General features: G+C 35.4%; 1 protein-coding gene across 1 annotated transcript in view; it reads left to right on the top strand.

Annotated features, from left to right (window-relative positions):
* Positions 1-23,067, top strand: part of LOC145693415 (protein takeout-like) — a 112,594-nt gene extending 89,527 nt beyond the window's left edge. The window contains exons 5-6 of the mRNA XM_081769387.1: positions 16,246-16,395; positions 22,685-23,067. Coding sequence (XP_081625513.1) covers positions 16,246-16,395; positions 22,685-22,839 — 305 coding nt within the window. The 3' untranslated portion in view covers positions 22,840-23,067. The remainder of the gene's footprint in view (positions 1-16,245; positions 16,396-22,684) is intronic.
* Positions 23,068-24,866: the final 1,799 nt, after the last annotated feature.

Genomic DNA, 24,866 nt, shown 5'->3' with positions numbered 1-24,866 from the left:
GAACCCTTTTGGGATGGATTCTTTACAGACACAGACCCACTTTCTGAAGTTCTTGGCGCCTTTCTCTCGGTACATGATTTCTCTAGGTTTGCCGCAGTCGGAAAGGTAAATCCATGCTTCATCGAGCGTTACGACGTACATCCACCTTTGTTTTACCAGATGCCGTTCGTACAGCCTCCGGGCGTTACGCTTTCGTTCCTTTTAGGGATGGCCAGACGGATCCGGATCTCGGATCCGGATCCGAAATTTCGGATCTTGGATCCGGATCCGGAATTTCGGATCTTGGATCCGGATCCGGAATTTCGGATCTTGGATCCGGATCCGGATATCCGGTTCCTGGATCCGGATCCGAAATTTCGGATCTTGGATCCGGATCCGGAATTTCGGATCTTGGACCCGGATCCGGATATCCGGTTCCTGGATCCACACCCGAAATTTCGAAGTTCAGATTCGTACTCCTGTTTTGAATATTTTAGGCCTTAGATTGAGACCCAGAACTAAAATATCCATATGTATAAAATTTACTAGGGGAATTTTATCTAACTCAGTGGGAAGACAATTCAATTTAAATGACAAAAGATTACATGAAACTCTCATTTTCACATTTTTCGGGGTTAGACCATTGTTCCGCACACCCCATCATTTAGTGTTTAGTATATCTTTAAACGTACTACAAGTATGCCACTTTTATCTGAAGTCAGTAGTTGTATACATCTGCCTTTTTTATATATTAATCGAGTTAGGATTAAAATTCGATTGTTTGTGAGACCTATGATAATATTTTCAGAATGAGTTATAACGTTGAAAAACTGCATAGTAATGCTGCATATTTTCTTTGTGCCACATTGGAATTTAATGTAGTCTATCTTATACAATCGGCTCTTATGATTAAATCAATGATCTGAACTCCTGCAGCATTACGCTAAAATCATGGATGTTTTTGAATTTTCGGCATCATTTCTATTTTTTTTTTATTACAAGCTGTTCTGTCTTTTGATGAATAAATGTTCACAAAACAGCTTAATTATGATAAATGAATACATGTTTATTTGCACTAACTACACAACAACTGAAACACTTACAACTTACTGTTATATTGTCTTTTTTACGAATTCCGGAGGACCGTCTTGTATGGATCTCTTGGTGCCCAACTTGCTGACACTCACACACACACACTAACTGTTAAAAACAAAAGAGAAACGTTATGCAAATATAATGACAATGATACAAACTCACAATAAAAGTCTCTACATTCTCCCCTCTCTTGATTGAACCAAGTCAATCAACTTACACACAATCCACATGATCATTTTTTGGTAAAGGTACAATTTTAGTAATTGGTCTCTTAACAGTCCCTGTCTTACACTTTACACTCACTACTCTCACTAGTCCATCTTTTCCCGGAAACACTTGTTGAATAACGCCTAATTTCCATGACAATGGAGGAGAATTGTCTTCTTTGATTAGAACCACATCTCCAATAGAAATATTAGTTTGTTTTGTTGTCCATTTTCTTCTCTGCTGTAGTTCATGTAGATAATCCTGAGACCATCTTTTCCAAAAATGCTGCTTCATCTTCTGAAGGTGATTCCATCTTGATAATCGGTTGGTCGGAATGTCCACTAGATCTGGTTCAGGAATGCTCATCAAAGGTTCACCAATAAGGAAATGTCCTGGTGACAAAAATGAAGGATCATCGGGATCATTGGATAGAACCGTGATTGGTCTTGAATTCAAACAGGCTTCTATTTGTGTTATGACTGTGTTGAGTTCTTCAAATGTCAAAATCGTGCAACCTACTATTCTTCTTAAATGAAACTTAAATGACTTCACTGCACTTTCCCAAATGCCTGCAAAATGACTTGCTCTGGGTGGAATGCAATGCCATGTAAATCCTTCTTGCACTGCAACATCTTGAATTGAGTTTTGAAATTGTTGTGAACTGAGTAGTTGTTGAAGCTCCTTAAGTTCTCGCTGCGCTCCAACGAAATTGGTTCCGTTGTCACTATAGATGTTCGCAAATTTACCTCTTCTTGATACAAATCTTCGAAGAGCTGCTAAAAATGCTTGGCTACTCAAATCACTCACTAACTCCATATGAATCGCTTTGGTTGCTAAGCACACAAATATTGCAACATACGCCTTTGTCACTTTACGAGATCTAGTTCCTTGCTTAATCATTAGGGGACCGGCGAAATCCACCCCTACGTGAATAAAAGCTCGAGCTGGCTGTACTCGTGCTGATAGTAATTGACCCATGAGTTGTTCTGAGGCTGACGCTTTCAATTTAAAACAAACTAGACACTGATGAATGATAGATCGAACGACTTGTTTAGCTCGTGGGATCCAATATTTTTGCCTCAATGATGAAATCAATAACTGCGGTCCAGCATGTAACAATCTTCTATGTTCCGCTTCAATTATCAATTTGGTGAGATGCTCTTTAGGTGGTAAGATGATCTGATGTCGGCTATCATACGGTAAGTCGGAGTTTTTTAGTCGTCCTCCCACTCGTAGCAACTGTTCATTATCTATAAATGGATACAAAGATTTAAGTTCACTTTGGGATGAAACTTGGCCTGATGAAGCTAAGTCCTTGAATTCTTGCGAATAACTGATCTGTTGAATTAACTTAATGCATTGTTGTAAAGTATCACCAATTTCAGTAGTGGAAATAGTTCCTACTTTCTTCTCGTTGTGATTTTTACAATTGTAAATAAAACGACGACACAAACAAATAACTCGCAATAGTTTCCACAATGATGAAAATTTTTCCAGAAAGCTTATGTCACCTTCATAACTGACTAAAGATATGCTCGTTACTTTCCTTTCTTCTGGAACATTTTCGTCTACCACTTCTGATTGTTCGGGCCATGCAGATGATTCAAGCCATGCGGGTCCATGCCACCAAATATCTGCTTCCTTCAACTGTTTCGGATCCATTCCCCGTGTAATAATGTCGGCTGGATTGTCCATTGACGACACATGATGCCACTGGTTGACTGATGTGATCTCCTGTATCTCTGCAACCCTGTTTGCCACGAACTCCTTCCATCTGGCAGCTGGAGATGATATCCATGCAAGCACTATTTTTGAATCGGTCCAGAAGTAAGTACTATTCACTGAAATGTTTAATATCGGAATTATTTTTCGATACAGCCTGCTCAAAAGTACTGCCGCACAAAGTTCAAGTCTTGGTAACGTTACCTTTTTAATAGGAGCTATTCTCGATTTAGAACCCAAAAGTTTAACAGTAGTTTTGCCTGAAATGTCTACAGTTTTAACATATATGCAACAGCCGTACGCAAGTTGACTGCTGTCAGCAAATCCATGTATCTCGACATGAACATAATTCTTCAATACTACACATCTATCCATTTGTATTTCGTTAACACTTGGAAGATGATGACACATGTCTAACCATTGCTGGTAGAGCTCTGATGGTATTTGATCATCCCAATTGATCTTATGGATCCACATTTGTTGTAAGAAAATCTTGAACGGAGTAACTACAGGGCTTATAAGTCCTAAAGGATCAAATATTTTTGCTATGGTCGAAGTCACTTGACGTTTGGTTGGTATGTTGGTCGTGAGACATTCTTTAACTGACTTGTTGGTGATGAGAAGCTTATCTGATGTAGGATTCCACGATAAACCCAATGTTGAAACACCTGAATCGGACTCAAATTCAAACGGTAAGTTAATTTCCCTATGTTCTTCTGGCACTGCTTCCAACAATGCTGGCTCGTTCGAACACCATTTTCTTAAAGTAAACCCACCGCTTTGCAATAATTGAATAAGTTCTTGCTGAAGCTTTAACGCCTGTTCAACGTTATGGCATCCTGAGCTTACATCATCCATATAAAAATCGCGTTCCAATACTATCGCTGCTTGAGGATATTTACATCTTTCTTCTTCCGCTAACCTTCGAAGACACGCAGTCGCCAAATATGATGATGATGCTTCACCATATGCGACCCGCTGCAACTCATAAATCTTGACTGGTTCCACTGATGAATATCTCCACAGAATTCTTTGAAGTCCAATGTCATCTTCATGAACTTTAATCATTCGATACATTGACTGAATATCCGCCGTAAAAGCAACAGGAAAGGTTCGAAATCTCGTGACAATTGAATGTAAATCTTGCTGGATTGTTGGTCCTGTCATAAGTATGTCGTTTAATGAAACCCCCGTTGAAGTCTTTGCAGAAGCGTCGAAAACCACTCTTAGCTTTGTTGTGGTACTGGATGGTTTCAATACTGCATGATGTGGCAGGTAACATTTCATACCACTATCTTCATGTTTTTCTTTCACTGGTTTCATATGATCTAATTCTTCATATTCCCTCATAAAGTTACAGTACTGCTCGTTAATTTCTGGACACTGCTGCAACCGTCTTTCTAGCTGGTAAAATCTACGAAGAGCTAAATTATATGATTCTCCTAATGGTTTATGGTTTAGCTTAATTGGCAGACGTACAACGAATCGACCACTTCTATCTCTGGTAGTGTTTTCCTCAAAGTGTCGTTCACATTGCCTTTCTTCTTGAGTCATGACTGTTGAATGTATAGTTTCGAGCTCCCAAAATGCCTGTAACTGTCTATCAAGGTTACTTTCTTGCACAAAAAATGACACTTGTGGTATACTAGAATCTCTTGTTGTAGGAACTTTACCCGCCAAAATGTACCCAAATTCAGTCTCTTGTACTACTGGATAATTCCCTGGTCTAGTCAGTTTATGTGATCGCAAAATGTCCAAAAACACTTCCGCGCCTAACAAAATGTCAATAGTATCTGGTTGGTGAAAGTTAGGATCTGCATACACTATGTCTGTCGGCAAGTTCCAATCAGCATGATCTATTGGCCTACTTGGAATGTTATCTGTTATTTTGAGCAAAACTAAACAGTTTACATCAATTGCAAATTCACGAATTCTTGATTCTATATGTACATCTACACAATGCTTTGTTTCACTAATCACACTATTAATACCTTGAATTGGAACTCGGTGTTTATTTTTAGGTAGACGCAACCTTTGAACTAAATCTTCTGTCACAAAATTACTTTGACTGGCAGAATCTAATAATACTCTACATGGATGTAATTTACCATTTGCATCTCGTACATTTACTATAGCAGTAGATAACAGAACAGTAACATTTGGTTTTCCCTTGAAAATGCAATAAGAACCTTGTGTCATATTTTCCCTATTCGTATTAGAATGACTCAAAAAATTTCTTGATTGTGAATTAGCAACACTGGATTTCTCATCTGCTTTTGACATTACGTCATAATGCAGCAAGGTATTATGCCTTTTGGAACAGCGTTTACAGCCACCTGATCTGCACGTCTTTACTTTACATTCTTTTTTGAGACAATTGAAACACAATAAATTATCTCGAACATAGTCTTGTCTTTCTTTTGCTTCAGCGTTTAAAAATGCAGGACATTTAAACAACTGATGTATTAGGTTTTGTTTACAAAAGTTACAGAAAGACTGAGTTGTTGTCACGTATGATTTGGTTGTTTTTTCTTTTTGTTTTGGTTCAGCACTCTGTCTATTTTTATCGCCCCTTGACCTTGACACTACTTCCTGCGATGGTGTATTTTTTATAGTTTCAAATGCTTGACACCTACGTTCCAAGAAAGCAAAGAACTCTAATAAGGGAGGGAAAGAATGATCTGTGATTTGTAACTCCCACGCACGCCTAGTGTTACTGTCTAATTGAGAAACGAAATGTTGAACTAACAAAACCTCTTCTAGTGGTGTCTGCAAATCTAAAGCTCGTAATGCATTCAAGTTACTAGTAGCTGTATTAATAAATTCTCTTAATTCTGATGTAGTTTCCTTTGTGATACATTTAATATGTAACAAATTACGGACATGAGTAGCTGCAATCAAACGCTTATTTTCATATCTGTCTTTCAATAATTGCCATGCAATTTTATAATTAGCTTCTGTAACTTGCAGATTCGCTATTAAATCATACGCCTCCCCTCTCAATGCACTTCTAAGGTAATGGAACTTTTGCAACACTGACACGTTATCGTTATTATGAATCATAACTTTAAAATTGTCTGAAAATGAAAGCCAATTTTCGTATCGTCCTTCAAATGATGGCAATTCAACACGAGGCAATTTTAATTGATCATTTGACACCTGATTCTCATTTTTTGAGGAATTGTTTGAATGAGATTCCTGGCTACGCTGAATAATAAAATCCTCTAGTTGCACTAATACATCATAGTAACTGGTTTCAAACTCCTCCCTATATGCATCGTAATCTACTTGTTCGTAATTTATTTCTAACTGTGATTGTACTTCATCGAACTTTTTATACAACTCAATCATTGCAGTCTTACGTACTTTCACCTGACTAATTGTAGTTGTTGAATTAATATTACTTACGTAGTTTTGAATTCTTGTCAGTTGACTTTTGCACACACCACGTTGTTTCACTAACTTGCTTCTGTCCGAGTCCTCCATCTTGAAAAATATTGTAAGTCCACACTAACTAATAAACACAAGTCCACACTGATGAACGTGTTCTCACTTATGTCTATTCACATAGTTTCCAGAAGAATTAATAAACGTCACTGCACACATAAACAGAACTAAACAAAGAGCAATGTAACAATTGTTCACATACACATTCACAGTTTGTATCACACGCTAGTTCACTGTGATCCGGTCGGAGCTGACCAATGTTCTGTCTTTTGATGAATAAATGTTCACAAAACAGCTTAATTATGATAAATGAATACATGTTTATTTGCACTAACTACACAACAACTGAAACACTTACAACTTACTGTTATATTGTCTTTTTTACGAATTCCGGAGGACCGTCTTGTATGGATCTCTTGGTGCCCAACTTGCTGACACTCACACACACACACTAACTGTTAAAAACAAAAGAGAAACGTTATGCAAATATAATGACAATGATACAAACTCACAATAAAAGTCTCTACACAAGCAAAATAAATATCATAAGCGGTATTTTACATAATACATATAGACGCAGATCAGTCAGTTGATTGCTTAAAGTTTATAGCAAAGCTATTACATTTCTAAGACACTGGCGGCCTTAGGACAAAATCCATGGCTTTCCCATAAAATCTTAAATATCTCTATATAAAAAGGGCAAAGTCCTGAGTGACTGAGTGAGTGAGTGACAAATCACCGTACAGACCAAATCGCTTAAGCTACAAACTTGAAATTTGGACAGTTTATAGGCTTTGTGACGTAGGATACCACTAAGGAAGGACTTTGGGAAATTCGACGAGAAAGGGGGGAAATGAGGTGGAAAATATTGATGATTCTTGACGTTAGATACTTCAAATTTGGTATTTGGGTTTCTCATTGAAAATAATTTGATACTTGTTTAAGTGCTTTTTGATATTTACATTAGAAGGGGCAGGGAAGATGTAGAAAGTAAAAGAACGGGTGGTAATTGCAATTTTGCAATTAGTATAATAATATGCCTATATCTCGGAAACTTAAAGGGTTAGAAACATGGAATTTTGTATTTGGACTTCTCACTTAAAAGAATTAGATACGTATTTCAACGTTTTTTTTATGTGTGGCCCAGAAGGGAAGAAAAAGGGCGAGAAAAAAATTAAGTGGGGATTACAATTATTGAATTAATATGTTATATCCTTTAAGGTTAGAGACTTGAAATTTGGTATTTGCATTTTTCATTGAAAATAATTTGACATGTGTTTCAGTGTTTTTTGACGTTTTAGTAAAAAGGAAAAGAAAAGAGAAGGAAAGGAAAGAGGGTGGGGATTGTAATTATTATAATAACATGTCGATATCTGGGAACCTCTGAAGGTTAGGAGCATAGAATTTGGTATTTGGACTTTACATTTGAAATAATTAGGTATGTACTTAAGCGTTTTTTGATGTATGTCTTAGAGGGGAAGCAAAGGGGCGGGGAGAAAAGACTTTTATATCTCGGAATACTGGAATGTTAGAGAAATGAAACTTGTTATTTGAACAAAACTTCGTTATGAAATGAAATGCTTGAGTTTTACATCCCACGTTTATGCCGGTTAGGCTAAAGGAGACGGTGATTATGAGAAATAAATGAAATGAAGAAAGTGGGAGGAAACGGGAAAACCCCGAGAAAACCCACGAGCACGGTGTTTGTCCACCACAAAGTCCACACGGTGCGAGCTGGGATCGAACCAGGGACTCGCACTGAAATTCGGTATGTCTCGGGATACCGGAATGTTATTACATACAATTTGATATTTGAACTGAGATTCGGTATGGTTGTAGGTTTACGAGGTACGAGGTCATAGGCCGATCAAATGAGATATCAGAGGGTCTAAGGGCAAATCCCCAGACATTTCTTTTTAAATTGATTATGATTAGAGGCTGTTGTGGTGCGAGGCCTAGTAACGGGGGTCTAGTGGCGAAGCCCCCAACTAGCCGAGGTCTATTAAGTATATACATGTATTTGCGTAATGACTGGAAATTGCATGTATGCCTGTGGACAAAATTGCATAAGTAGCCACGAGAAATGACAATCCTTTAAGATAAAAATTTTAAAAAGCTATCAAAATGTACTCTTGAATGAGTTGTATAAAATTATGTTTGCGCAGGGGCGAATCCAGAACGGACTCCTGGAGGGGGCGGATGGATTCTTAGGGGGCGGTTGGGGATGCTAGCAGTGAAAAATTACTTAGATGATCTGAAGTTGCCACAAATTACTACTAAAGTACACTGTTAATGGTGGCGCTGGGTAGGGGCGAACGACTTTTCGCCCTCCCCTGCATCCGCCTATGTGTTTACATGAATGATATAGCTCCTTATACAACCTATGCAGAGTTAATAGTAGTGGATTACTAATTACTGTACAAAGATACGTGTTACTGCTCGAGGCTCCATATGGTATTTTGTATACACATACAGTACATTAATACATTGATTTTGATACATTAATTGCCATTTAGAACTTCATCTCTACTACAATTCTTAATTCTAACTGGAGTGGTACGGTCACAGAGAAACGTATTTTTAAAGAAAGAATAAAAGCTCATCAAGAGCAAGAAAAGGAAGTTGCTCCTTAATTTGATTTGATCTATATTTTATGGGCTGTTCTATTAGCAATGGCCTAGCCCATCACGACTAGGAAATGGCCTCATTCAGTGACCACAATAACTCAGAAAGAATTAGAAAAGTAAGCAGCCTGAGTCTAATGAAGAAGCTTGGGCTTGAGACTAAGGTTTCATCCCAGCATTTGACTAGTGTTACAGAAAACAAAGGACAAATTTCAATCAGGACGACCGCTTTAAAAAAGATTTACTACCTTTTCGGTCAAGTATTTCCACTAGAATCGAATCTGACAATGAGATTGCTCTCACCTAACTCGACAGTTTTACTCAATCAAATTTGGAGTAATTGTGACATATTAAGGCACGAAAACCAAATATCAACAGAATGAAGAGAACGCAAGGCTGTCACACGATCAGATACCAAAAGTGTCTTAAAATCTTATTTTAAGCATAGGAATGAAAATCACTTTGTCAATAATTTCGAAAATGTTGCTGATTCGGAACACCCGAATTTTCTGACACGGAGTTTCGAATCCGGATCCAAGATCCGAAATTTCGGATCCGGATCCAAGATCCGGTTTTTCGCATCCGGATCCAAGATCCGGTTTTTCGGATCCGGATCCAAGATCCGGTTTTTCGGATCCGGATCTAAGATCCGGATTTTCGGATCCGGATCCAAGATCCGAAATCTCGGATCCGGATCCAGTGTCCGGATATCCGGATCCAAAAATATCCGGATCTGGCCATCCCTAGTTCCTTTTGGTGCGCCTCCGTGAGAAGATGGCCGCGAGCTTTCATGACTTTTTCCAGCTTGGGTTGATGGTGTAAGGTCCGGCTCACAGTCCCCAAAGACACGTCAAGACGATTAGCGATATACCTTTGTGTTGGCGGATTTTCTTGCACTGCCATTTTGCATGGTGGAGATGGCCTTGGTGTATTTCCGCTTCCTAGGCAACTTCATTGGTGATCCAAATGGTGGAACTCCGTTGCCCTTGTACTTTTTAAAAACATTTTTATTCCACTTAAACTGATGTTGCAACCATTCTTCTTGCACTGTTTTCTAATGACAGAAACACTAAAGTGGGCGTCATAAAGAGCCGCAACATAGCCTTCCCAAAACCGGCTTAGTTTGGCCTGCATTTTGGTCATAGAGCAGAAACCCACACACTTGGAAACAAATTTAACACAACACTTACAACAATGGTCCTGTTTTGTGCGTTATTGTCGCCCGTGCTTAAAAACAACTCCGTTCCCAGGAAGCCACTGCACAACACTGCAGGACGCCACGAGTCAGGTCGGGTGAGTCCATTCTTCCCGGGAGGGGGAAGGAACGAAATCGGCCAAACGTAGGCTGCACACCCTCTGTACATGTACCGTTACTTTAAACACCTATCTTTCAGAATTATATATTGTTCGAAAATGAATATATTTGGGTATAGGAAGGATTGTTACATGTTACACATAAAACTAGGGACACTCAGTTCACAAAGAATTCAAGTCTGCTATTGGTCCTGCTTGACGCTTCTTTAGATACTTAAAAGATTTATGTTCAAATATTGTAAATAAGTCGTATTTTAAAAATCAGTCATTACTTTTCCATGTATTTGAACAGAACGTACAAATTTTGTCTTTTTTACTCACAAATTTGATAATTGGGCTTTGAACCCCTTGTAATCTGAACGTCACATATTTGTCTTATAAATTCGTTGTATCGGTATCTTTAGGTTCGCAAACAGATATCCTTACACAGGTTTTCATAGCTATCTACAAGGTTATGATTTCTTGCACTTATACAAAAATGTGTTACAAAAATGTGTTACATCAAAATCAGAAAAAAAAAAAATGTTCATATGAACTTGTGCTCAAAAGTGGATAGTTTCGGAGTTATAGGGTGCGGGAAACGTGAAACAAGTGAACTTCGAAAATTCATAGCTCCACTATTATGAGATCTATCGTAGTTGGATCAAAACATCACTGACGAACTGGTATGTGAACTATCCAAATATCTATGTTTAAGAATGCTCCAGTACTTGCGCACCAATTTTTTAGATAGGTAGGTGGAGAACGATCAAATACACCCAAACACAAACAGCCTCTCTAAAAAAATGATTGTGCACGTACCGGAAGTTGTGAAAGATGGATATTTGGATAGTTCACTTACTAGTTCATCAGTGATGTCTTGACCTGACTACGATTGGTCCTATAGTAGTGGAACTATGGACCTTTAAAGTTCATTTTTTCACATTTTCAGCATCCTGTAACTACGAAACTATGCACTTCCAACCACAGGTCCATATGAAATTTCTTTTTCCTATTTTGATATGAGTTTCTATTCCAAAAATATTGCGGAAATTTTTGTAAAATCCTGTATAGATAAGTTTAACTGTTATAGTATCGTAATGTTAGGAGTCTGTTGGTTCGATCTCAGACCAAGTAGTTTCGTGGTAAACAATATCGTGTCCGTGGGTTTTCTCGAGTTTGTTCCGTTTCCATCCACATTCTCATGCCACTAATTCTTTCCCAGTCATGAACTTTCATTAATTGTCTGTCTCATTTAGCCCAAAAGGGCATAATTGTAGCACATTAAACTATAAATTTAATTTAATTTATATTTTCCTGTCCACATTACTTTTAAAACTTTTTATTTTTACCACTTTCGGTATCAATAGCTCTGAATGGTACATTTTATTTCTTATGTTATTATTATTTGTTATAAGATACGGTTTCTCAACCTGATGGTCACAAACGAGATGAAAATGATAAATATGGTTGGGATCTAGTAGCAGGAAAATATATATTTTAAAGATTTCTTTTATTATTTATTTTGAAGGGCGTATTTTTATCAGAAGCGTCATTTCGGATTTTGCTTGGGGAGCAAGACCCCTTGATATAAGTAAAATTTCGCGTTTTTCACTGATTTACTACTATTCTACTAATAAAGTCTATATGCATATCTCAAACTCAGGAGGGGTCAAATGCCACTCCCTGCCCCCCCAAATGACGCCCCTGATTTTTATGTCCAAATTGATTGTCAAATACAGCAAAACGTATCAAACAAAATTTTAAATTATTAAAGAATCATTTGAAAAACAACTTGAATAAGAGAAGAATGAAACTTATGAAAAACTGCAGATTGTCATACGAGAAAACTACAAATATACAACAAAAACTGCAGATTGAAATACAATTCAAAATGAAGGCTACATACATATTGTAAAGTTCTCCCTATGTACGGGTAGATAAAGTTTCTAGACTAAATTATAGTCCGCAATAGTCTCTCACTACTGGTTTTTATTATAAAAAATACTCTGAAAACAGTATTTTATAGAAATATGTAACTTCTCTAATTAGGTAGAGAAAGTCAACCCAAGATCCGAGCAGCCTAGGGCAGGATGTTCACAGAGCTCCGAAGCAAGCTAGGTGGAGTGGATTAGGAATCACGAATGCTCCGAAGCAAGCAGAGAGAAGGTTAAGAGTCATAGGGCTCTGAGCAAGCTAAGCGAGAGGAAGGAAAGCCTAGAGTTCCGAAGGGAACTAAAGACTTTGGGTTCTGTATTTTCTAGAGCTCCGGGTAAACTAAAGGAGGGATTCATCAGTCTAGACTGATAGCTGTCCATGGAATGCTCTCGGTTATATAGGCGTTCCGGGTGAGGCAATGACACTGCTATTCCCTTGTCGCCATGGGGCTTGTGATGTTGTTGTTGTCTCCGTCGTCTGCAACTGTAGTACTCCATAGTATGGTTCACGTGGTTGTTGTTTAGAAATAGGAGCACCTGTAGAATGTATGTAAACACAAGCACATGTTGGGTATTTGTAAACACAAACACATGATACATTACAATATATACAGTATACAATAGCAAACTATAAGCAGCAATAATCATACAAACCGGTAATTAGTTAAGGGACTTGCTGGCAAGAGGATGTGATAAAAGAGGATCGTGATATGAAATAGGTTGAGAGCTTCTGGTTTAAGAAATCGTCTGCTGAAAATTTCATCTTGTATCTTGTTCATTAAAGCTTTGAAAATATTCCACAGTACTAATAAAATAGATATGTGTTAAAGAGTTTATATTAAAGTTGTTATTCTTGGATTAGTCTTTCATAACGTGACTCATGATGGCGATGTTATATTGCCGAAACTGTTACAAAGTATTATAAATCCCATAATTATGTATACGGTGTTTCAAAGACTGTGGTAAAAAGAAATAGCAACATAACTTGAACATAAAACTGAACATAATCACATTACTTTCATATCTTTCCTGTTCTCCATTGCATTTCTCCACTAATGCACCATCAAAGTCAATACTTGCCTGGAGACGAAGAGCAATGTTGTCATAAACAGTTTGAAAGACCTGTACTGTTATCCTGTGGAACTCTTCTGCGACAGTTTCCTGTAGTTCGGTCAAATTGCGTATGCGATGTTGATACACTTTGTTCTTAAAAAAAAAATAAGAAAAAGTTAGTTGGTTACAAGTTGGGAGATCGAGCTGGCCATTCCACAGACCCACGTCGACCGATCCAGCGGTTCGGAAATGTTTCGTTCATCCTGTCTGGCCGTTATCCCCAGTAGGTCTAGTGGCCGTTATTCCGACTCTCAGGCTACACAGTGGCTCAGACTAGAAGACACAGGCTCTGAGACTGTCATATCGAAACCTTTTGTCCAGAATTACAAATACTACAGTCAATCCAAAAACATATACGTAATTATGAGCCACCCTGTATATATTTGGTGCTTTGGCCAGTTGTGTTTTATTAATACTGTGAAATTTCATGTTATATTTGAGAGGCTATCTTGGACATATTCGTACTAAAAAATAATAAATTCAGCCAAGTTTCATTGATAAGTTGTAACTAGCACCCAATAAAAGTATCCATCAAAAATACTTAATACCAAGTATAGACTATTGACTGAACTTTCAAAAGAATCATTATCTGAAAGCATATTTTGCAGCTCTTGTTAATTTTATGAAGTGTAATTTACATCATTGGTTTTAATTATGTTTCAATTGGACTTATTGCTCACTAAATATAAGACTAAATATTTTCTCTATCTAGAACACTTTTTTTGAGTTTATGAAAAAAAAAAATATTGAAAATAACAAAGATGTTGAAAGTGGAAAAGTAGTAGGATCTGATGATGTTGAGATACGAAATGTGTTGTGGGAAAGAGGCATAAACCTACTTTGGCACCTGCTTTTTTTTTTTTTTTTTCAACAAGAAGTGTAGACAGGAAGCACGATTGTATCGATTTGTAAAGGGTAAAGTAGATGCTCAGGATTGTGAGATGTATAGAAAAATGAAGTTGGCGTCAGATGGATTGAATGTTTTAGAAAGGAATCTTGATGAAAGATTGAAGGAATAAGTGAAAATTATGAGCTTTTTTTTTTCCTACAACGAATGAGATAGAGAACAAAAATTTTAAACTTCTAAAACTCTTTTTACAATGTAAGGTATTAAAGTCTTAGCCTTTTCTTTAATTCTTATCACACTCTTTATGCGATGTTATTAGGGCAAAGTAATATTTAGTGATGTTAAATAAAAATTGCTTTCGCGAAATATTTTATTCTATTACTAGTAAAAGTCCATTTTTCCTCTTAATAAAGTTGGGGTATACTAATAATTCTCAACTTGAATGTAATGTAAAAACAGTGATATAATATGATCGCAGTTGCTTAACTTCCACAGAATGGATATCTAACTTTCGTTCGAAAACTAGTACCTGTATCATAATTAAATACTAACCAAGTAAATTTTTTTTTAAAAAAGGAAAAAACTTTATATCTTACAACATGCTTTACACTACTTCACTATTTAGTCACCATGTAAATTCAAACACTTGTCAATTCGTTAATGAGTTTCTGAATCCATGCTGTATTTTTAGACTTATATCGTATTGAGGGGGAGGTAAACCTTGACTACTCTCTCTGGACTTATTTCCTCAATGAAACATAATCATAGTGAACACACACACACACACACACACACACAGAGAGAGAGACATTTATATATATATATATATATATATATATATATATATATATATATATATATATATATATATATATATATATATATATATATATATATATATATATATACATATATATATATATATATATACAAGTGTTTGTGTTTTTAAAATCATACATTAGTTAGCTTTTGTTAAATTATGATTTTTTCCTCGTTGTATTTGTCTAAAATAACACTCTAAATTGCTTTAAAATTCTAAATTATCATCTCATACAAAGTCTGTGGAACATTTGTTTTACTTCCCAATATGATATTCTTTGGCATTATTTTCTTCAGAAAAGAAGTTATCTTCTTTCAGGTTCATTCCTAGTTCATACATAGATGAAAATCAGAAGTAGGGATTTGGGATAGATGATCAAAAAATTCTCACTGTAAGTGTTAAAGAGGATGTCGTGTTTTATAATTATAACATGACTTCTGACATTCTGGAGGAACATGGCGCTAATTTAATTTTACGATGAAAATGACATGGTCGCATATTTCTTACCTTCAGAATCCGAGTCGAAGATTGTCAATTTTTAAAACATTTCGAACACTCACTGAAACAGGTGAAACATTCATAACATAACATATTCCTCACACAATGAGCAGAGAGACGTCTGAGTCCACTTGATCCTAAATAGCAGCTGTCGAGCCGCTAACACTGCACACACACGAACGAATACTATTTTCCAGACGGCTCTCGCATTTATATTAGTGAATTAGGTATATTTATCCAATTTAGTCCCCGGTAAGTCCTGCCGATTTCCTAAGGTTTTCCTACTTGAAGTCCGAAAATTTTCTGACGATGATATCTAACAACGTAATGACACAAAAAGTATTCCATAAAACCTGTTTCCAAAACTGAGAATATTGTGTAAACTATTATGTAGGTACATTAGAGGAATACTTCAAAGGCAAAACTTGATCTTTTTTTTTTTTTTTTGGTAGAGCTGCCTATGGCCATAGCTGACGGCTCATTCTGGGAATTAGATTGCCATGTCTTGTATATTGCATGCCTTAATCAGAGTAATAATAATGGACACCCTGTATTTGATTTACAGGAAATCATTTAATTCCTCACTTTCTGCTTTTCAATTTTTAACGTGTAATTTAGAAATTAAATAAATTTAAAACAACTTTTTTTCTCTTTCTATTTCAGATAATGTTACTAGCAACACTGTTATGAAAGGACAACCGTTTGAAAAGAATGGAGAAACCTACATGAATGTGACAGAAATAAACATTGACTTCTATGTTGGAAACGGAACAGTTTATTTTGGAAATCTCTTTAATGGCAACAAAGCTTTAGGTAATAAAAAAGTACACAAAAGAGGCTGGTAAACAAGTAGATAATCTTGGAATAAAATAGCTTAATCTTGTATTAATACAGGATAATCTTCGAATAAAATAGAATAAACTTAGAATAAAATAGTTCTATAAGATTCTAACTTAGAATCTTGGAATAAAACAGAATAACTTTGAGATAAAATAGAATAACTTTAGAATAAAATAAGATAATCTAGGAATGAAATAGGGTAGCCTTAGAATATATTAGGATAACCTTGGAATACAATAGGATAACCTTGAAATAAAATAGAATAACCTTGGATTAAAATAGAATAACTTTGAAATAAAATAGAATAGCTTTGAGATAAAATAGAATATTCTTTAAATAAATGAGAATACATTAGAATAAATTAGAACAATCTTGAAATAAAATAGGATAACCTTGGAATAAAATAGTGAAACCTTGAAATTTTAAAAATCACAAATTATTAATGATATATACATAACGGATTCTGAGATATTGTAGGAGATATAAGTAAAATATTTTTCTGAAATCTCAAAAAAAAAAAAAAAAAAAAAATCTTTGAAAATTAATCTATAGGGGCTATAGCATTTCTTTCATATCAAGATCCTTGTCGGGAATATACAAATTTCTGAAAATAAAACAAAGCGTATGAAGATTCATGTTCAGTATCTCTAGTAAAAATAAATAAAAAATATAGGAAGTATGATTGAACTTCAAAGAAGAGAGAAGTTAATTTCAGTTAGAAATAAAGGAATTAATCGATGCTAAAGATGACTGGCTATCAATCTTCCCGGACTGGACATTGAGCGATACAGTTTAATCTCTCATTTTTTGGAAGTATTTTCCCACAATTTCTAAAATGTGTAAGATGTGAGATACAAAAGCAAATTTATGATTCTTTTTATCTTGTTCCTTTTTTTACTTTGCTGAAAATGTTTTCTTAAGAATCTGACATACTAGAAATAATACAAAATTTATCATTTTTCTTTTGCTTATTTTTCATAAGTGAAAGGAGATATTGAAGTGCATTTTAGCATAATCATAGATTATGTTATTTACAACAGAACATGTGAATCTGAAGAATTTTCAGTGTTACTATCCATAGAAATTACAGTGTTGCCAGAATAACAATTCCCCCAAAATCTAATTTAAGGGAGCAACTAGAGGAACGAACTCAACCTGCATTTGATTACATATCCTGTTGTTTTGGTATTCTGTGAACTACTTTTTAAATAATAGTTGTATTTAGTTGTAACAAACAAAATAGTTTTAACATATAGATGTTAATTTTTTTTAAATAATGCTATTTAAATTATTTTCTTTCACTTATGAATAAACAAGCGAAAGAAAAATGGTATTTTTAAAATTATTTTTAGTATGTGAAGCTCTTAAGCTTATAACGTGGTGAAATTCCTTCGTGCTTAGAGAGAATAGTAAATGTAAGGGCTTTGATATGTATAAACAGAAAACAAGAAACTCTCTTTGTTTAATTTGACCAAACTTTACAACAAAATTGGTTACACTAACTCAGGGGCGGAGCCAGGACTGACTTCTGGGGGGGGCGGTAGGTTGTCATATTGTTACTTAGAGCTACTTTAAACAGCTTCAAATTCTGGAATGAGTTTTATTTATATATATAAAATAAGAAAGTGTCCTCTTCTGGAGGGATCGCCCCGATCACCCCCCTGGATCCGCCACTGCACTAACTGCTGACTTTTTATAGAGACGGGCCGAGGTATTTCAGTCAGACTTCTTTATGACGTCAACAATGTAATTACGCTTGAAACTAAATCATAGTACTTTATTGTTTTGGACCTCTCAATAACATATAATGATTTGGGAAATGAAATACAAAGAAATTGATTAATGTAGTTGTTTGTACTACAAACGTACACTAGTCTTTATGCCCTCTTACTTTTAAACGGAAACAAACAAAACTATTTGCAACTACTCACGCACACCCACACACATAAAAACTGATTGTTTAGTGATGCTCCATTCCCAGAAAGACAAGCAAATTGTACACATGTTTTTGAACGAGTTTGCCTTATGTAGAGAACATACAGCAGAAAGTTGCAGTGCTTTGTGAAACAATGGTTATCTTTACTTCTTAAAATATCCTAAGCAACCACTGATTATAGCACTGGCGTCTCTGGAATGTAAAATTTGGGGGAGGGGGACATCAAAGAAAGTGATTTAAATGGTACTACCTAGCCCAACTTGTTTATTAACTTCGATTCTATTTGTTACCTTTCTGCTTACCTTCACGGACCCCCTAAGGTATATCAAGAACTCGATTACAATCGTTTCACAGCCTAAATATTATATTCCAAATAAATATAATTATTATTATTTATATGATATTCTGTCGTTAGTAACTAAATTAAATTAGAATAAAATATTGAGTATTTTGCACTTCAAAATGTTGGGGGAACGCGTCCCCCTCGTGCCCCCGCCAGAGACGCCCGTGGATTATAGTGATAAATACTTACAGCACAAGAACATTTCATTAGTACGTTAAACAACTCACATGGTTTTGGTTCAGCACAAAACTTGTACAACCGGAAATCAATTATCTTCTCAAAACACATATCCACATAGATAAACTGGCGTCACCACAAAATCTATCATCGTGCATGCTCGTACGTAACATTTTTACTATTTCGTTAAGCATAATCGATTACAGTATTTATTTAGTGATTTCTATCTTATGATTGTCTCTTATCATACTTCCTTAGTTTTCTCTAAAGGATATTTTATATAAAACTACCTGATCTATTTTATAGGAAATATTTGAATCATCTTTCCCTTAGAACATTTATTTTAATTGAAGTATAATGATAAAAATGCAGAGGATGTTCTACTTTCGACATAATACTGAAACATCTTATCTCCACAGAATATACCTTTAATCAAATTGATATTATTAAAAAAACTCAGCCTTAAGTGGGTACTATCTTTCAAAAAGACATTTCAAACGGGTCAGACGTTTTTCCAATCCAGAAAACTATGAATACGACACAAATCTCAGTCATTTTTGACATTATATTTTTCACCTCCCTCCCTTTATCCTCTGCCCATGGTAATGAACTTGGACTTTAATGTTTAATGGTATTAGGAGCGACATTATTTATTTCAGCAATCCCGAAAATTATAGATTATACATTATATCAGTCATTTTACATCGTTTTACATGTCACTACTTTCAACTTACATCCTTTTTGGTGCCTTATTTTCAATATATATATATATATATATATATATATATATATATATATATATATATATCAGTGGCGTATTTACGATTTTGTTTCGGGGGGGCTTTGCTAACATTCGGAGAGGCTTTACCTGAAAATGTGAAAATTCTGCAAGATATTTCATATACTTTATTATAGTAAGTAAGATTTCGGGGGGGGGGGTGGCTTAAAAAAGAAGCCCCCCTAAATACGCCACTGATATATATATATATATATATATATATATATATATATATATATATATATATATATATATATATATATATTATTGTGTACCACAATATAATAAAACAAAATATTTAATTAAATTTTAAAAATGTGTATAAACTAGGCAATGTATGAAGTGGAAGCAGTTTAAATATTCTTTAAAATTCATAATCCAATAAAAAAATTTAAAGTACCTTAACTTCTACAATTCAAATAACCGGCTATAACTTTTAAAACTAAAAAACTCAAAATAATATACAAAAATATACAAAAATATTAACATAACAAAAAAATCATATAAATACTACCAAATTCTCTTCCAAATATAAAAAATTCTATTTTAACATCAAAACTCTGCAAATCAAATTATTCACAATTAATTTTGTTACTCCGTCATTCTATCCATCAAAAATTCTGCTCGCCATCATTACCAAAAATAAATAATTATGCATTGTCTTCTCTAATCTTTAAATCATACCAGTCCGCATCATGCTCTATAATTATTCAATCATTCAAAATCAATTCATTAAATTCTTATTCTAAATTTTTTCTGTATTATCAAATTTTATCTTTAAAATTCTACTCCCATATTTCTAATTAATTTTAAGCTACGCTATCTACACCCCCAAAACTTGCATTAATTTAAATTACTTCTTACAAAAACTAAATAAATGTTAAAGCCATTCAATAGTTTTCATATATAAAAATTATTTAAAATTCGCAACCCAAACAAAAAGTCTCCATTCATCATGCCTCCAAAAATTTCTAATTATCTTTTACATCACAAAACCAATCACGTTTAAAATAATTTACAAACCTATTTTTAAAATTTTAGCAATATATATATGAGAGAGAGAAATATTCAGATTGAAAGTTCTGTCTTTCAGTTTGGTTAAATCGCTCCGAACGTTCCAGAGTTACGCTGGAATATAGGCCCACATTCATACACATACGTTCAAATATGTATAGATGCGCAAGCAACACCCTCGGCGTTGCCCCTAAATTCCCAATCTAGCTATCATGTCCTTTCATATCTAAAGTTGGGATTAAATGTCATCACGATTGTAAGCTAAAAGCTTGACGAACACAAACTATGGGTTCGACATTTATCCCAGTCATTTCAGATTTTATTTTTCACCCCTTCTCATTCCCCATACCGATCGGAGCTGAACTTGAACTTTAACGTTATCGGGAGTGTGATTATTAATCTCAGCGATATCGAGAACTGTGGATTCGACACTAATATCGGTCATTTTCGATTATTTTTATATGTCAACGAATTCCTCCCACACTAAGAGTGCTAATGGGGATTAAATGTAGACTTAAATGGTTTAGGGAATGTTACCAATCAACTTAGGGATCCTGAAAACTATGAATTCAACACTAATATTAGTAGTTTTAGATTATATTTTTCATATCATCATTCCCCCCAAGGGTACTAATGGAAGCTGAACTTGGATTGAAACAGCATCGGGAGTGTCGTTATTTCTCAGCGACCCTAGGTGTACTAGGAGGTCTTACCTTACTGGAGGCTGAGCTTGAACTTAAAGGGACGGACTACTAAATATTTTTCGAAAGCTAACAATTTTTCTTTTGCCCGTTTTTCGTAAGTGAAAAAAGATAATGAAATATAACTTACCACAATAATAGATAATGTTATTCTACACCCTAAAATACGAATCGGAAGAAGTTCCAGTATTGCCATCCATAGAAAATACAGTGTAACCAGAATTTCAATTACCCACAAATCTAGATTAAGGCAGCGACTAGAAAAATGGACTTAGCGGTAATTGATGAGTTATCATGTTGTCTTTGTTCCTTGTTAATTACTTTTAAAATAATATTTGTATTTATTTGTGATAACTTACATAAGTTAATACAAAATAAAATGCAAAATAAATAAGTTATTACACAATAAATACAAATATTATTTAAAATGCAGATAACAAGGAACCAAGACAACATGATAAGTCATCAATTACCGTTGAGCTCATTTTTCTAATCGCTGCCTTAACCTAGATTTTTGGGTAATTCAAATTCTGGTCACACTGTAATTTCTATGGATAGCAACACTGGAACTTCTTCCGATTCGTATTTTAGAGTGTAGAATAACATTATAATCGGAACTGCCACCAATTAACTTATGGACCCCGAAAACTACAGATTGAACACCGATATCGGCCGTTTTCGATCATTTTTGTCATTCCTCGTACCACCTGGGTGTGTTAGAGAGTCTTACCATCACTTGGGAGCTGAACTTGAAACTAAAAGACCTCGGAACTTTCACCAATATCAGTTATATTGGATGACTTTTGTGTCTTCCCCCTTCCACTCCCACTTAGTTGTGCTAGAAGATCTTACCCTAACAACACTGTTTTCCAGACTGTAAGTAATATGTGTACCAAATTGCTTACAAATTAGTAAAATGTGTAATTTTTTAAAAATTGATCCAAGCATTCCAGTGTTATGCTGGAACACACAAACACACAATACATCCATATATATATATATATATATATATATATATATATATATATATAAAGATTATAGTAAAATATGCGTTATTATTTTATAATGATGAGCTATTTCGTGTAAGGATATAGGCGCCAGTAACATAGCAGTCAATCCGTGTAATTTATTTGTACGTAGTTTTGTAAGTAGTTTCGATCATTTTTGTCACCCCTCCTACCCCCTGGGTGTGTTAGAGAGTCTTACCCACACTTGGGAGCTGAATTTGTATCTAAAGAGTCGCACTAAACTTTAATAATATATTAATGTTTTGAAGTTGATATTTATACAAATTTTTCATTGCATCTTTTCAGGAGAGTCCATGAATAAATTTTTCAATGAACACTTCCATGAGCTACAACCAGAGATCAGACCAGTGGTGGAACAAGCAATAGCCCAGATTTTCCAAGGAATTAGCAATAAAGTGACGCAACAATTTCCATTAAAGATGCTGCTTCCTGACGAATGAACATAATGGATTTTGTCAAGGCTTTGATTCATTTTCCATGTCATAACTTCACACATGAAGCCACTCATTAATGCTAATTATTATTATTGTAATTATTGTAATTTCCTACTTATTTTTTTTCAAAGCATCAAACGCTTCGATTGATAACGGCCAAAGATAAGTTGAAAGTTAGTGTAGTTTTAGATTCGTTAGGTATTAAGTTACATAATAAAATATGTAAATAATATATTTATTTTTGTCTTATTCATTTACCACTGTACCTCCGGTTGCAAAGTGCGAAGATAGTTCCCTCTAATACACATATTTCACACTTTTACCTACAAATTCTCTATGAAGGTCCCAAACTTTCGGTGAGCTGCTTGTTTTTCTGGCACTGTTAACTTCACTTTTTTTTTCATAAAAATATTCACGAACAGGGACGTCGTTTGAGAAAGGCAATTGCCCTCATGAGTTTGCGGCATACATATTTTTTTTAATGAATTGTATACTAATATACTAATAAAATAAGTGAAATTCTTATTTTGATGAAAAACCTTGTTCCCTTCCACTACCAAGCAAAATCTGAAATTACACTGTTGGACGTGTAACAATAGCACAGAACTGCGAAATTGACTTTTTGAAAAATTCAAGAGTTTTCGCTGAGTTGTATGTGATCTGATTTCGAAAATGACCTCCATTTTTGTCCATCATGTCAGGATTTTTTGTAAAATCGATATCAATATTTTTGCTAAAATCCTATTTGAAAAGAAATTCTCTCTAACAACGTCCCAATCTTGCATGTACTATCTGGCAACAATGGTTTTTATCCATTTAAATCTATGTAAAATAAACAATTCAATTGAGGCAAATTCATTTGTCAGCAATTGATTTATCATATAATTAACCAAGAAACTTTTGTCGCTTTTTGTAGAGGTCTGTGTTCAATTGGCCCTCACACCATGAGTTAAATGCGAATGGACATAAAGCGAAGGTCAGTTGTTGGTGTGGTTATATCCAACACACTACCTGGTTGTGGCAGTTCAGTTACACCGTGAACTTGCACAAGGACAGAGTGAACATGGGACCACCACAGAGAAACATAAAGGCGTGTATAACGTACGGATTCAACGGGAATCAAACGCCGCTACAGCGGGGCGGAAGATATGTCAGGTCTCTGGTGAGGGTGTCGTGACTACGCGGACAGTGCAGCGGTGGTTTAACAAGTTTAAGGACGGTAACGAAACACTCGAAAACGCACTATGTGCCGGAAGACAAACACATGTACAATCCGCGGCAAAAAACCTGCAACATGAGGATGTAAGTTTATTGTGAAACTACGCCAACAGCACACGGAATGAACATAACGTCTAAGTGGAACGAATCACGCCAGAATAAACCTCGGCCTCCTCCTGGTGGACACTTATTTTGGAGCAAAAGACTTCGTCATTTCACAATAAACTTATATGCTCATGTTGCAGGTTTTTTGCCGCGGATTGTACAAAATGAAGACCTTCAGACAGCAATTGTGGCGAACAGTGACCAGACATGTGAAGAACTGGGACTACAATTCAGTGTGAGTGGAGAAACAATTTGGCAGCACTTTATCAACTTGGGAAGCACTACAAGTTGGGTCGATGGGTCCCACATGATTTGACTCTGAGCCACAAGGCAACGTGAGTAGACATCTGTGTTTCTTTGCTGATTTATCTGAGGAAGGAGCCATTTCTGGATAGGGTGTTGACATGTGATGAGAAGTGGGTCCCATACGAAGCTCCACAGCGCCATCATCATTGGTTAACATCCGATGAACAGGTTCCAAAACAGTCGAAAGCAGCACTGCACTAGAAGAAATCCTCCTGTGTGTTTCGTGGACTGCTCGTGGCATCGTGCATCGAGAAATCGAGAACTGTTACCATCTGGTCAGAACATCAATGCAACTGTGTACTGTCAGCAGTTGAGCCGTGTTCAAGAAAAACTCAAAACTCTGAAGCCAGCACTTGGTCCTCCTGCTGCAGGACAACGCTGAGCCCCACGTAGCTAGAATGACC

The sequence above is a fragment of the Thermobia domestica genome, chromosome 8 (genome assembly GCF_964235325.1).
Source record: "Thermobia domestica chromosome 8, izTheDome1.hap1.1, whole genome shotgun sequence".
Lineage (NCBI taxonomy): Eukaryota > Metazoa > Arthropoda > Insecta > Zygentoma > Lepismatidae > Thermobia > Thermobia domestica.
The sequence above is the reverse complement of the archived record's forward strand: the minus strand, read 5'-3'. Positions and strand labels throughout refer to the sequence as shown.